This window comes from Aphanomyces astaci (assembly GCF_000520075.1).
Source record: "Aphanomyces astaci strain APO3 unplaced genomic scaffold supercont1.96, whole genome shotgun sequence".
Taxonomy (NCBI): domain Eukaryota; phylum Oomycota; class Saprolegniomycetes; order Saprolegniales; family Verrucalvaceae; genus Aphanomyces; species Aphanomyces astaci.
This window is the reverse complement of record NW_009798359.1, coordinates 174899-190208: the sequence shown is the minus strand read 5'-3', so window position 1 is coordinate 190208 and position 15310 is coordinate 174899. Positions and strand designations below refer to the sequence as shown.

The following is a 15310-nucleotide window of genomic DNA, read 5'->3' as shown; positions in this document are numbered from 1 at the left end:
GTTCATCGGGTCCCTTGTATGGCAGGCTACAATGGTATCCCTGTACAGCTACCTGTGCATCCATCACCTTTGTTGTACGTCTGCATGGAATATGCTACCGAGCTTGGCTCCATCCTCATCTTGCTCCACCGCGCCGCTCCGTCCTCTGGATCGACGCTGAACAGGTTTCCAAAAGTGAAACGGTCGCGGCGTTTTGCATTAAACATCTCGTTTTTTGTATACCATACACAACCATATACAAATCAGTTTCAGAGAAAGGTTGTTCTACTTGAAGCGTCGGCACCCCGACGCGCCTTCTCCCCGACCGCCGTCGTTCTCTTTCCCATGGCGACCGCCGCCACCGACGACGACGCATCCTGCCCAGTCCTGAACCGCGTCGAGCAACAGCGCAACTTTGGTATCGACTGCGGCGACGAGATCCTCTTCGCGGCCGGCGCGTGGGCTCCCGGCGGCGAACACACCAAGAAGCTCCATGTCAAGAACGTGTCCAACCGCACGCTCAAGCTCAAGTATGATCTGCCGCGTACCAAATACTTCTCCATGGAGTTCCCCGTGCTCATCACGCTCTCTCCGGGCACCTCCCGCGTCCTGGACATTGCGTTCCGCCCTGTGCAGTACGAAGAGTACGACGACTTTATCCGGGTGTTGGTGCACATCATCGACGGCGGCGTCAAGGCCACGAGCGGGTCCTTCCGCCTTCCCGTCAAGGCGCGCATCTCGATGCTCCACACGGTGATCCCATCCGCCGGCATCGACTTTGGCTTCTGCCCCACCGCCGACACGACCGAGTTCAAGTTTCCGCTCCACTCGACCGGCCAAATCGACGCCACGTTCCACTGGACGCTCCCTGGTACTTGCAGTAGCTAGTACTACTACTTGTTGTTCCAATATAGATTCTATGCGTAGATGCAGGGGAACATGGGCGACCCTTCTCCATCAAACCGGCGTCGGGGGAGATCCGAGCCGGCCAGACCCTTGAAATGACCGCGACATTCTCGCCGCAGACCGCGTCCGTGTACGTTGTGACCGCCAGCTTTGTCGCGCAGGTAAGGATTTACCTTCTCCATCTAAATCGTCAAATTCCAAAAAATATTTAATTCCAGTTTCGATATTTTTGTCATCCCTTCCGTATGAATGTGTTCTTTTTATTAATCGTGCTTGTCTGCATATGGAGTAACTAAACTCGATATACATATATATACAATTGATATATATATATATAATTGATATATATATATATATATATATATATAAAAATTGATTTATATATATAATTGATATATATATATAAATGAAATTGATATATATATAAAATTGATATGTATATATAAAATTGATATATATATATACATGAAATTGATATATAAATATAATTGATATATATATAAAATTGATATGTATATATATATACATATATATATATATATATAATTGATATTTATATATCAAAATCTATAGGAACAAACCAAGAATGATGGTACGACCACCACCAGCAGCAACCACCACCACCGCCAACAACGCCAAGAACACAGTATGAAAATCAGCGGTATTGGGAAATATGCGTATTTTGCAGCGTCGGAAACCGACTTGGAATTTGGCGAGTTGATCGTCGGCGGTGGCTCGAGCTTAAAGCACCCCACGGACAAGGAATTCATCCTGCGGAATCGGTCGCTCGTACGGGCTAGTTTCCAGGTACTGTAGTTTCTGAGTCTATTATATCAGCGATATGTTGTACGTTGGTAGATTGTACCTGTGGAGACTGATCACGAGCCCGTGTTCTTTTTCTCGCCTCTTCGGGGTGTTATCCCCCCCGAAGCGTCGGTACCCATCACCGTCAAGTACACCCCATTAAGCCCAGGAACGTTTACCTGCGACACGTTCCGAATTCAGACCCCCGGCGGCCATCATGTGACAGTGTCGTGCCGAGGCAAAGCCATTGGACCACGGGTGTCGTTGTGGAAAAAGAACTTGGCGTCCAATTTGATCAAGTATACCATCTATCTGCGACGACGTTACCGTTCGACTGTGTATTCATTGTCGTTTGATAAACATGTTTGTGCTCACTCGAGTCTAGTTTGGCCTGAATTTTGTATGTATATGATAAATAGGTGTCCTGGGGGAATTAGTATCACACTAATTGAAATCAACAACACTAATTCGACATTGATGATGGTTTCCGGCAATCTGATTGGCTAAATATATCGTTCTGCCGAGGAGTCTTGCGTACGTTTATTTGGTTGTATCGAGTCATTCTCCATGTCGCTCCAGTATTTAAAACCCGAAATCGTTATGTGTTCGATATCTGCTTCTATATATATATATATATATATGTATATCTGTTTTTATACATATATATGTATTATATACTTGTTCCTTGCATGTTCTTATTATTAGGTGGGTAGTTAGTAGCTGGACCACTCGAAATATAGTGCCAGGATGTAAATTTGATAACCTCATTTTATTATTATTACAATCGTGTGTGTTTTGGCATCGTTTTTTTATCTTCTGTATGGATATATTTGGTCATCATGATATGTATGTGCTAAATTATTCTACATAAAATCATTCTTTTCGTATATATATTTTGGCTACAACAACAATGAATATTGTATTATTGTCCAGATCCTTGTCAACCGTCTCTTGATATTATTTTTTGAGCCTATCCGAAGATGATTTCACCTGTTTCATTTGACCTCTACATCCTGCTTCATTTGCTATACTACAATGTTCCATATATATCAGTCGTCCTCGTATATATATTATTAATAAGAATATTACTAATATCGTAATTGTAGAGCCAATTCGCTCAATTTCAAAGACGTCCAAGTAGGTATCATGTCTACGCGCGTGCTCGTGCTCAAAAACGAGTCAAATGTGGCGGCCCGATTCAACTTTATGGCGGCGCCCTGCGGAGTCTTCGGCATCGACAAAGTCGCCGGCGTAGTGCCGCCGCTGCTGGATATGTCCATCACGCTCACATTTTGCCCAGAAAATGCTGGGAATTTCTACCGTCGGCTGTTTATACTGGTGCAGAACCAGTCGACTATCTATGTGGACATCCTGGGTACGGGCTACGACAATGAAGTCCGACCATCGCCCTTCCAACAAGCGCATGTTGATGCGTATCGGCTGCGTTGCCAGCATCACTGGTAAACGATTCTATATATATATATATATATATGGGCTACTAGAGTTATATATGAACTGCTACAATTATATACATGTATATATGAGTTGGTACAATTATCTATACGTATGGGCGGGCTATACAGCGATAGATACGGAGAATTCTATGACTGGGGGGTGAATTGGATGAAGATATGTGGTTATGATTTCATGGGGGCTGTACAAACATATATATATATGTTGGATAGTTGTTCTAGACTAATATTATATATATATATATATATATAGGATCGTTTTGACTGTTTGAACGAATGAATCAGTGTGATGTGCTTTGAAAAGAAGATAGTAATTGATGGACACGTGATCGTACGATGATGGGGAATCATGTACAGTACACGGATCACGAAAGTATAATATATGCACTATAAAACATTTGCAGGTCTAGTCGATGAATCCATATATATATATATATAGATTAATGATATATATATATAGAATAATGATATATATAGGGGCCATCTCTCCCCCGACGGCCTCGAAACGCTGTTAGAAGAAAAGGGCGATGCGTACTTTTTGCAAGGCGCACTTGCGAAGCAACAGATGGGGGGCGACGATCCCAAGTTGCTCACCAGGAGTGGTGAGTCTGTTCTGTCGGACGTGCGTATCTGCGACGAGTTTTTCCACGTTGCTACGCACCGGAGCAACGCGATCGTCGTGTCCGAGTCGTTGCTCGAGTTCTTTTTCGGGTCCCCCAGAGCTACGAAATCGCTCGTGGTGACAAATTATACCCAGGGCAAGGTGACATGTTTATGGCGTGTGTCTGAAACGAACGCGTTCGAAACACCTACGTTTCGCATCTGGCCCACAATCTGTGACATCGCGCCAGGGGCGTCGGCTTCGTTTACGGTCTCGTTTACCCCGACACGTGGCAACGCGTACTACTTTGCCGAGCTTGAGAGCCACGTGTTTTTTAAATCGAACCGAACGTTTCGATTGGTAAACCCCCAAACGCTGACACCGCCGTGGTGTGTGGTCGTGCACGCGAGTGGCCATTCGTTTCCAACACCAAACAGCCAGTTTCTTTCAAAAGTGACGTTCGAAACAGCCAAACCCGACCTGTGTCCGTTTCCCCCAGCTTATGTGGGCGATTCCGTGTACGAAACGGTGTCACTGGTCAACGCGAGTGACACCCCCGCCCTCTTTTCCGTGGTCCAGGACCCATGTCGTGTGTTTTGGGTACACCCCCCCATGGGCCGCATCCCCCCCAACGGTTTCCACCTCGTGCAGATCCGTTTTACCCCCACCCACCCCCGCCGCTACGTCCACCGCCTCGTCACAATTGTGAACTTTGTCACACATGTGACATTGGAGCTCACGGGGACGGGGGCCCGCCCCCAATTAGTGTGTGTGGACAACCTACATACCCGCAGCCCCGTCGACACCGTGTATATCAAGCCAACTGCCACAGGGTTAGCGTCCACGAGGCTCTTTTACCTGCACAACACATCGCGCGTACCCCTAGTGTTTCGGTGGCAAGTGCCTCAAGCGTTGCACTCGACGTTTCACCTGTCCCCACTCGTGTATCGCCTGAACGGGAACGAAACGGCCGCGATTACATGTATATTCTCGCCATCCCAGCTTAAACAGTACAACCAGCGCATCTCCGTCCATGTCAAGAGCATTTTGAACGAGAAGCCGGCGGTATCCGGATACCCCATGAGCCAGGACACATCCGTAAAGCTCGTCGGCGTCGGCACGTCTGGCGCCATCTCGTTCGACCCGCCGTCGATCCAACTCCCCACGGTGCTCGTAAACTCGCGTATGGCCATCTCGTTTCACATTCTCAACTCTTCCGACTGCGATTTGATCTACCATCTCCACGTAATTCGCCGCCGTGACGTGGCAGCCTCCCAAAGTACAACAAATGAACAAGGCGACGATCTGACATGCCAGTTTATATCGTTTTCGAAACCAAGCGGAACCCTCGGCGCGCGATCCCAGCAATCCGTCGAGCTCACGTTCCAAGCCAATGTAGCTGGCATTTTTGCCTACAAGATTTCGTGCGCCGTGTCGTCTGCCCCCGTCGAGCCCTCTCTACATGCCGCCGCCGCCGCCGATGGCACTTGTTTTCACATGGATGTGGATGCCAGCGCGTCGTTTCCCTCGCTTGTTATCGAAGACCTCCGTGTCCTTCGTACACCTACGTCGACTGCATGGACCCAGTTTCAAGTACCAGCTTTGAATGCATTCTTAGCCGCGCCACTGACCCAACACGAAGTCGATTTCAACGCCGAGAGCAGCCCAGACATGACCACGCTGTCCAGTTTTCACATGCAGTTTACGCCTGCGACAGAGGGCACGCCGTCGCAGGTGGCGTACGTGCAACTGCGCAACCCTGGCTCACTCGTTGTCGCATATCGTATCTATTACCCCAGCGAAACTGACGTCGAACTTGAGCGATGGGCAGATAGAGGGGAACCCACCGCGAATGAACTGCGCCAAAATATCATTGTTGACTCGAAACTGTTTACCATCTCGCCTCGGTCTGGTACGTACAAAAGACGATATGCTTCATGTATATATATATATATTAGTATGTTCTTCATATGATATATACATTTATGTGTGTGTATATATATATATTCTTTGTATTGATAGAAACAAGGGGGGTTTGAGATGGTATATATTTACTTGCATACTTGAAAGATCATCATTTCAGGTGGTTACATGATGTATATTTGGGGCTATGCAATACTATTCATATACAATCAAGTGTGATATATTTACGACTTCTACCTTTTTGGTGTACAATACATATAATATAAATATATATTCTTCATTCGCATCAACCAATGTACATATAATGTACATACATATATATATATATATACATTCTTCGTTGACAGCGGCATAATAATAACTACATCGTGATGCAGGTTTTTGCTTTCTGCCTTATGTTATATAGTTGTATTACATCGTAATATATATATATATATATCCATTCAATATCAGTTATCTGATGCTTTCTGCCTTATGTTATAGATGTATTACATCGTAATATATATGTATATCCGCCATTCCAAACCCAGTTATCTCATGGGTGCTCTCTGCCTTCTCTAATACGTGTATTCCACCATCATATCTATACTATTAATATATATATATATCCAATCTATTATCTGATGCTATTTCTGCCTTATATATTAGGTGTACTGCAACCCCACGAAACGCTAGTTCTGAGCTTGTCGTACTCGTACGAATCCTTGCAATACGACGGTATCCACGATCTATCTGTCGTGTTGAACGTATCCCAAGGCAAGAAACTCACACTAATTCTGCACGGGCGGACGCTGCCTGTATCGTCACCTCTCCTCTTCCTTCCGTCGGATGTGTGTGTGCTGCACCCGGTGCAGGTGGGGCAGAGCATGCGGAGCACGTACCCATTGGCCAAACCGTGCACCCAACAGATCCCCGTCTTCAACTGCGGCGACCAGCCGTTGCAAGTGGACATAGACGACAGTTCATGGAGCGTTCTGAACGCCCGCCAGTTCAATTTTCCCATCTTGGAGTGCCGTACGAGTCGCGTGGTGGTGCCGGCGCATGCGACAGCGTTCATCGACGTCGACTTTTGCCCGCTCCAAGACATTACGTACTCATCCGAGCTCCGTTTGTATGCGACAGCGTTACACTCGGAGAACACGTACGAACAGTCCACAACCATCTCGGTAGTCGCGAGGGGGTACACAGCGCCGCTTACATTTCCCCATATGCACTTGTCGGCAACGACGGGCGGCCCGCCATCGACTTCACAATTATTGGCGCATTCATCCTCCTCCTCCGCGGCGTTGCTGAGCCACGATCGCGTCGACTTTGGCCTGGTCTGCGTACACACTGACAACGTGCAGCTGGTCACGTTAACGAATACAAGCTGTACAGCTACGGTCGGGTTTACCTGGGATCAAGGGCATCCACTGGTCGTGTCCAAGAAGGTGCTATGTATGCCGAGCCAGGGCCAGCTACTGCCGCTCCAGCATGTCCTGATTAGGATCGTCGTGCGCCCCCACATTGATCTGATGGTTATTGACCATGATATTGCATGCTGGATTCGGGTCCTCTCCGAAGGACGAGGCGGCGACGACGATGTGTCAGCACCTACCAGGATGACCAATCAGTTTAACACCACTTTGCAGTCGCTTACGACCACGCCCAGCACGACGTTCGAGTACCCGTCGCCGTCCACACACGGCAATGGGGCGAGTACTACTACTACTACTAGTGGGGTTACTAGACCGAGTGTGATCACCCGCTCGACCGTGTCGTCTCGATCGCACACGAATCGCACTAGTAATACTACTAGTAGCCCCACGACAACCTCCACACCAACAACAACGACTTTGAGTGTAAAGCACCAGCCCGATGCTGTACGTGTGTGTATGATACTACGATATATATATGTGAATTACATGGCTAATTTAATATTATCCTTTGACCAACTAAATTGGATGACTAGCCAAATATATATCGATCGATTCTTTGTACTGCATTTTTTTGTATATTTGGAAGCACACTCATTTCATTCTCACACTTACTCGATGTTGGTGGTTTCCTGCAATCTGATTGGCTGAATTGATGATTCTATTTACGTTTATTTCGTTGTGTCGATTTTGATTGGTCATTATTCTCCATAACATCGCTCCGGTTTACATGGTTGAATAAACAAACACACGAATAATAATAATAATGCTTTGAATTTTAGAAGCGCGGGGCAAATAGTAGCAATAATCGTGCTCCTTCTACCTCGGGCAGCCAAAAACACAAGGGGTGGAGACTGCCGTTTCACAGGTCTGAAGTGCCCCCAACTACCCCCATCCCCCCCCCAGACCCAGTATATCTCCATATATTTGCCTATGTCGTGCCCGTGGAATTCTATCGCCAGCAAATCCCACCCGAAACCTACCGCCGGAGTCCCTTGCCATTGCCTACAAACGATGTATCGTATGCCGATTCGATAGCAACTTTGCGGCAAAAGTGGGGATATCACGACCCGAAAATGGCAAAACAAAGTCGAACGGTGCTTGAAGCCGTGCTGAGCTATTTGGTCACGGAGGTGTTAAACTCGGGCGCTGTCACCGAGGTAACGACCAATATATATATATATAAATCGTCAAAAATCGATATATATATATATATATTGTGGGGATTCGGTACAACAGATAGACCTTGTCGAATCGAATACTATCTCGCTGCCGAATCACGAATCGATGCTATTGGCTAATTCTATGTTTTGGAGTGGATTGGATTGGCTCTTACAGAAAGAAGACAAGTGTATGCAGCCAATCAAAAGTTCCAGCGTGATTCAATCATATAATCATATGATTACGCGAATTTATGAAAATTGTTGAAATTCACAATAGTTGGATTTATATATTGATGTGGTAGGCCATGGCCGAACTGCCGTTGGAGCCCCCGACCCCTGTATTTGTCCAATTTAACAGTACGAAACGAGCGGCGAAAGCCAGTCGACTCTGCGACGACGTTAAGCGCCTGACGGCAACTGTCCTCGAGAACACCATGTTCAATTTGATCCAAGAAATTGCATGTGGCGAGTTTGATCTGACCTGCCTGCCCAAGCAACTCGTGTTTCACACCCCAGACCACGACGACGACAATGATACCGTCGAAACAATCCAGGAAGATAGAGAATAAATAATACTATGTGGTATTATAAGATAGAGAATAAATACAGTAATATTGTGCTTTTCACCTAGAGTTTTGTACAGGACAAATCAAGCCAAGCAATATGATTGGCTAAAAAGCATGAGGGGTGCATTATCATTGGCTAAAAAGAATAGTTTTAAAATGTATTAATAGTAATTGTTGACTGTGAAGTCACACATTCTTCTATGTTGCTCCGGAGTAATAGTATGTCGCAGGCCTGGCGAAGCAAAGTCCTATAGTACTACTATAAATAAAGAGTACATATATACTACTAATAGCACTACATGTATGCAATTGATAACGTTATTAATAGTATGGCGAAGGTTTTGAGTTAGTCAACCATTAGACATGGGGATGTAAATGTTACTGTTGCTTCCTTAGAGATCATTGCATTCGGGCGGTATGCAGACGAGCTTCGGTTGGAGTTGTCATGCAAGTATCTCCGCAAAACGGCGACCAGCACTCATTGCATCCCGGAGCATCACCTGAGGATGGTCAAAATCAAATTAACTTACCTCATTAACTAGAACTGTAGTACCCACTTGTAGCTAGCGCAGTGAACACATCCACACCCTTTGGTATAAGTCTTTAACATGAATAATGCTTCGGTAGGTACCGTATAGCTACGGTAGAGCTCACAAATGATTAGTCGCGAGCTATTTTCAATCTCGTCCAGGGAATAAATACACCACGCACCCTCATTCCTTAATGTCCAACGAGCTCGGCCAATATATTCACGTTCAACCAATCATATACTAGTAACTTACAGTATAAACCCTAACGTTACACCAACTTGACACGCATGACGCAACCGTTGCCCGACGAGCTATGGATGCACATGCTTCGGTATATGGACACCACCGTGGCAGTGTTTTCGTGTACGCAGGCCTTTCGACGGACCAATCAACGACAAGAACGTGGCGTATTGGCCTCGCTGTGGTGCCTTGGGCGGGCTGCGGGCAAGAACCAGGTGTGGCCACATCTGCACGTGACCCGCGTCCTTCTTGACAACCCTTCGAGTCGTGGCCACGTTGAAGCCATCGTGGCCCACTACTCTGTTGTTCACTTGAATGATCACTTGAATGAAGTGTTTGATCTGGACTGGCTCAGCCAATTCCTGCACCCAACTGACGAATTGGTGTGGCATAGCTTGCCAAAGTTCAAGGATCGCCATGTTGCTTGGTTGTGGTATTCCAAATGGGTGGATCCTTTTCACAGCCAAATCACGGCCATGACGTGTGGTGTGGTCGCTCCTCCGATACCTTGGCTACAACTGACCCGCCTAACCAGTTTGAACTTGGGCTCGGCTCAAATGGGCTCACTGGCTCCTGTACTCGAGTTTGCTTCTTCGACATCTAGCCACCTCGTGCATCTCGACGTCGAGCTAGCTAAAGTTGGCAATGGCGTCGTCAGTGATGACATGCTCCGCCATACAAACCACTGGCTTACAACGACGCCAGTGCAAGTGTTCAAATTCAGCGCGTGGAAGTGGACCCATCAGTGGGGCCTCTCGATGGTGGTCGATACTTTCTTCCAAGCGCTTTTCGGCTGTTCAACCATGCAAACTCTGGCCATATCCAAATGCAATTTGATGGATATGCCCGAGCTCCCCACGGTGTTAACAATGCACGAACTGTGCTTGACCTACTGTACTCTGGGGCCCTTGACCTGCGGCATCTAGCAGACAAGTTGCGCCACTCGCATGCTCGCCATTTGACCATCCATCGAATCAAACCCATCACCCACAACGGACTCGACTGTGTATTTCAAGCATTGGTGAACTCCCAAATCCAAAAGCTAATGATCACGGCGTGCGGGCTTTTCGGGTCGAAATGGAACCGATTGGCCAGTCACGTAGCCGCAGCACAGTCGTTGCAATGCGTGGATTTGAGTAAGAATCAAATGTCAGATGAGGGGGCGACCTGTCTCGCGACTGCGCTGCGATCGAACACGTCGATTCAGCACTTGGATCTTCGCCTAAACGGTATCTCAGAAATCGGCGCAGAGAAAGTTCGGATGATGTCACCGGTGCCGTCGCTGCAAATCATGGAATCCAAGGATTGGCACAAGTAGAGATTCCGTCTCCAAGTATGGAGTAACTAAATAATAGTCGTATCGTGCAAGTGAAGAACGTCCAGAAGTTCCATATTTGGCTAGAGGAATCTTCAATCTTGCAAGTGCCACTACATACCGAAAACTTTGGCTTGGACCAGGTAAACAATGCTAGGCATCTGCAGCAAAGCCAGGTAGGTATTCAGTGTCTCAATACCTCATCCATCGAACAACTCGAGCCGAGGCGACTGCCAACTTGGCTAATCGCTTGGCCAGTTAAGGGACACCAATGCTTTATGCCCTGGATTACGCACAGCGCATCTGTAGCAAAGGGTCAACTGTTGCGGTTATACGCGACGACTGGCCAAAGGTCGCAATACATAACATTTGAAAGATTCGCTAGATGGTTGCACTGTATACGCACGACTATAGGCGAGGTGAACATACAGTGTCGACGAAATATAACGGTTGTTCGAGATATGATATATTGGTCTATCGTATATGTATGAAGCCTTGTCATCAAGCTTGCGATACGGAATCATCGAATGTGCTCATTTTCAATTTTACAAAGCCAAGTCAACAACATGGGGGGCGTTTCGAGCACGTGGTACATTTACTCGCCCGTGGGAACGTGCACCCAACCCTCCTTAAGCTCCCGCGTCTGCGACGGTGTGTGGGACGGCAAAGCCAACACGTGCACGATCTGGGACCCAACCTTCACCAAGGACAAGTGTCAGATCAAGTCGGACTACCAGTGGGCGGCCAAGGTCAATCAGACGCAGCCCCCCGTGACGATTAAGCAGACGGCGGCCCCGACCCCTGCGCCGACCACCAACCCCTCGTGCGCGTGCACCGGCGGCAGCAACTGCGCCAACAAAGTGTGCAATTCGTGCGTGATCAATAGCATCTGCACCACCGCGTTTGCCACGAAAGAAGAGTGCACCATGTTCAACAACGGCGCGTACTGGTGCAAGTAACCAGCAAGTTTGTGTTCAATCGGCAACCGACTAAACGTAGCGTAACTAACTGTAATCAAGTGTAGTATGCCTGTACACGCACACATTTGCACCTAAAACTTCAAATGACAATGCCGACACTTACTGTGATTAGTAGCACCAACTAAAGTGGGGGGGGATGATGAAACATAACATTACCTGCAAGTATATACTAGTACCGTGGACTAACCTGTCCCCTTTGCGGGCATAAAAGATGTGATTTCTGATACTACGTAGTAGGAGTATACATAGTGCTAAACTAATTGGCATCTCGTTGGGGTTTACTCGCTTCGTAGTCTCAGAGCATGGGCAACACTGTTTAGTGAAGTCTGTTCTTACGATGGGGTGTTTGCCGACACTAACCTTGGAAGTGGCCTCTGCAATCCAACTAGTTGTTTAGATATTCGTTTATCCGAGCCCGATGTGTGCAATCAAGAGCGACAATAGAACCAACTCGTTTGGGACAGAAACCACAGTTTTTACTATCGACATACAAGGCACGGCAACCCATTGCTTAATTGTCCAAGAGGTCGGCCAACCCTTCTTCCAAGGCAGCAATGTCGGCTTCCTTGTTTCCCGAGCGAGGACGGCGAGTGGTCCGGCGGGGGGTGGGGCGGGGAGTGGGGCGGGGGGTGGGGCGAGCAGTCGTCCGGGTGGTCGTGGGAGTGTTCGTGGGAGCCGTCGTGGGGGTGACAGCGCCGCCCCCGATCGCCCGCGCGACGTTGATGCGGCCGTACCCGTAGTTGTTGTTGGGGTACCGCGCATCGGCGACGCCGCCGCAGTTCTTGTTGTCCGGGGTCAGCGTGCTCGTGTCCACGGAGGTGGTGAAGGCGCGGTACACGTCGGCATACTTGGCGCCCTTGTTGCGGCTCAAGTAGAGCGCGACGGCGCCCGTGACGTGGGGAGACGCCATGGACGTGCCCGAGATGGTGTTGTACGCTGCGTTGCCAGTGTTCCACGCCGACCGAACCTGGAAGCCGGGGGCCGACACGTCTGGCTTGAGGGTGCCGTCTCGGGCGGGTCCGCGGCTGCTGAAACTCGCGAGCTTGTCGTCGGCCCCCACGGCGCCCACGCCGATCACGTTCTTGTAGTCGCCGGGCGAGTTGGCCGTGCCGCAGTTGGGTCCGGCGTTGCCGTTGGCGAACACGGGGATGATACCCGCCGCCTGCCACGCGTTCACGTTGGCCTGGTACCAGCTCGAGCCCGACCCGCCGCCCCAGCTGTTGTTGATCACATGGGGCGCGAGCTCGCACTTGGGGTTCAGGCCCTGGGCGTCCGTGGGGCAGAGAAGGAACTGCGCGCACGCCGTGAGGGCCGCCTCGGGGCAAGAGCTGGTCGTGCAGCCTCGGCACGCGATCCAAGTGGCACCAGGAGCGACGCCGATGCCGTTGGCGCCCACGGACGTGCCCACAACGTGGGTACCGTGACCGTTCGTGTCGATGGGAGTCGGCGACTTGTCGGTGGGGTCGAACCAGCCGTACGTGGCGCGGTAGTTGGCCTTGATCGCTTCGTGGGTGTAGATGGCCCCCGTGTCAAGAACCCCCACGACGACGCCTTCGCCGCGGTTGCCGCCAGCCCACACGGACGGGGCGCCGATGAGGTTGACCCCCCACTCGTTGGCCAGGATAGACGAGTTGGTGTCCACCACCGGCAAGTCCACGACCACTTCGGTGTCGACCACGGGGAGGTGCGCCACGACCGGCGACCGGATGCGGGCGACGCCGTCCAGTTTGGCCAGCGCGTCCAGCACCACGCGGCTGACGCCGTACAAGAAGAGGCGGTTGCTGATGTAGAACTGCTCGGAGCGCACGGAAAGCGCCTCGGGCTGCGCCGACAGCAGCTCCAACGCCGCCTGTTGAGACGACTCCATCGAGTTCACGAGCAGCGAGCGCAGGTGGGCGATGCGGGGGCCGCGGCCCTGGATCGACCGCAAGTCGGCGCTCGCGGCTTGGAGGGCGTTGGTGTTGCCGTCTTGGAACTCCACGACCACGTCCACTGACTCGCTCAGTTCCAAATGGCGGTGGACGCTGGGGGCAATCTTGGCGGTGGCCAACGCGGCGACGAACGCGGCTACGAGGACGAGTTTGACCATGCTGAAGATGTGTTCAAGAGGGCGCAAATGCGGAAATGACATCTCGAACCAAGGCGGACTCTATCGATATGCCCACAGAACCACACAACCACTGAAATTGAGTATCCTCTGTGGCGGCCATGGCTCGAGCCAATCTCACGCGTCGATTCGTTCGACACACTGACATCTGGATCGTTCGAGTTGGAAGCCTGCAATATCAGATTGTCGTATCAGAAGTACCATTATCAGTCTGCACTGGTAGCGTGATCCTTGGGTATCTAACTGCGGTAGATTCAAATTGTGGCTAGCCCTCGACTGATGTGTTCCAGTACTGTAGCTGCTATGTGGACGCAGAACATACCTTGTAATATTCCGATTGTTGGAACGATAGGATACTGTATATTCGTACACTCGTCGCCTTGCAAACTATTTTCGCATGTACCACTTGGGTAGTTTTTCTAAGGAACGTGTCGCATACAATTCCTGACGCGGCTGCCAGTGTACATGTATCAGAGTCGGCTGATCACCGGCCAGTTGCGGAATCCAATTTCGATATATTATCAGCACTTTTCAGAGCTCAAATCCAACGCTGATCAAACACAACTGAAAGCATGGATGCCTCAAATGGGTTGCGCCAATGGCCGGTGGTGATCAGTCAAGCCAACTACCGGTACTTGGAGCACTCCGGTCGCGCTAGGAATTGTGTGAGACAGTTGATAGGGAAGGTACTACTCCAGTGTACCGGTACTACTAGCACTTTTAATACTTATATATTAGAATTCACGTGACCTCTTTCGAGGTGTCGACCAGGTGTTATTGTAATTTACAAAGTTCTTCGAAATACTACGTAGTACATCGCAGGCAAGGGGGTTCTTCCAAAGTGTGTTGTACCTGGACCAGGTATGTCCATATTTGAGGAGTTTAAAGATGTTGTCGTTGGATTTCCCCACAAACTTCGTTCACCTGAATCAGTGCAGTCTGATAATTAGCTTAACGTTCGTAGTACTCCGGCGTATGTCTGATACGACAATCTGATATTGCAGGCTTCCAACTCGAACGATCCAGATGTCAGTGTGTCGAACGAATCGACGCGTGAGATTGGCTCGAGCCATGGCCGCCACAGAGGATACTCAATTTCAGTGGTTGTGTGGTTCTGTGGGCATATCGATAGAGTCCGCCTTGGTTCGAGATGTCATTTCCGCATTTGCGCCCTCTTGAACACATCTTCAGCATGGTCAAACTCGTCCTCGTAGCCGCGTTCGTCGCCGCGTTGGCCACCGCCAAGATTGCCCCCAGCGTCCACCGCCATTTGGAACTGAGCGAGTCAGTGGACGTGGTCGTGGAGTTC

At 49.3% G+C, this 15310-nt stretch overlaps 4 protein-coding genes across 5 annotated transcripts; 3 read left to right on the top strand and 1 right to left on the bottom strand.

Annotated features, from left to right (window-relative positions):
- Positions 1–245: 245 nt before the first annotated feature.
- H257_17032 lies at positions 246–8890 on the top strand. 2 transcript variants are annotated; one of them, XM_009845672.1, is made up of 9 exons: positions 246–850; positions 907–1046; positions 1459–1692; positions 1744–1988; positions 2796–3149; positions 3639–5674; positions 6334–7547; positions 7886–8260; positions 8566–8890. In XM_009845672.1, the coding sequence occupies exons 1-9, from the start codon at positions 325–327 to the stop codon at positions 8830–8832; spliced, it is 5391 nt and encodes a 1796-aa protein (XP_009843974.1). In that variant the 5' UTR covers positions 246–324; the 3' UTR covers positions 8833–8890. The 2 variants fall into 2 exon arrangements, with proteins under 2 accessions (XP_009843974.1, XP_009843973.1); XM_009845671.1 differs by having other exon boundaries at positions 7883–8260.
- A 756-nt stretch (positions 8891–9646) lies between these two features.
- Positions 9647–11029, top strand: H257_17031 (hypothetical protein; the record flags this gene model as incomplete). The annotated part of the gene is made up of 2 exons (XM_009845670.1): positions 9647–10394; positions 10526–11029. 2 exons carry the CDS (start codon positions 9647–9649, stop codon positions 10915–10917), a joined length of 1140 nt encoding a protein of 379 aa, XP_009843972.1. The 3' UTR covers positions 10918–11029.
- A 420-nt stretch (positions 11030–11449) lies between these two features.
- Positions 11450–11998, top strand: H257_17030 (hypothetical protein). The gene has a single exon (XM_009845669.1). It carries the CDS (start codon positions 11481–11483, stop codon positions 11871–11873), a length of 393 nt encoding a protein of 130 aa, XP_009843971.1. The 5' UTR covers positions 11450–11480; the 3' UTR covers positions 11874–11998.
- A 350-nt stretch (positions 11999–12348) lies between these two features.
- On the bottom strand, positions 12349–14039 carry H257_17029 (hypothetical protein). Its single transcript, XM_009845668.1, has one exon. The coding sequence runs from the start codon at positions 14023–14025 to the stop codon at positions 12406–12408; it is 1620 nt and encodes a 539-aa protein (XP_009843970.1). The 5' UTR covers positions 14026–14039; the 3' UTR covers positions 12349–12405.
- Positions 14040–15310: the final 1271 nt, after the last annotated feature.

Bases quoted from the DNA above. Each gene is read 5' to 3' on its own strand.
- H257_17032 (XM_009845671.1), top strand. From the start codon at position 325: ATGGCGACCGCCGCCACCGACGACGACGCATCCTGCCCAGTCCTGAAC. The intron at 3,150-3,638 runs GTAAACGATTCT...TGATATATATAG, and splicing joins CTGCGTTGCCAGCATCACTG to GGGCCATCTCTCCCCCGACG. The intron at 7,548-7,882 runs GTACGTGTGTGT...TTTGAATTTTAG, and splicing joins TAAAGCACCAGCCCGATGCT to AAGCGCGGGGCAAATAGTAG.
- H257_17030 (XM_009845669.1), top strand. From the start codon at position 11,481: ATGGGGGGCGTTTCGAGCACGTGGTACATTTACTCGCCCGTGGGAACG.
- H257_17029 (XM_009845668.1), bottom strand. From the start codon at position 14,025: ATGTCATTTCCGCATTTGCGCCCTCTTGAACACATCTTCAGCATGGTC.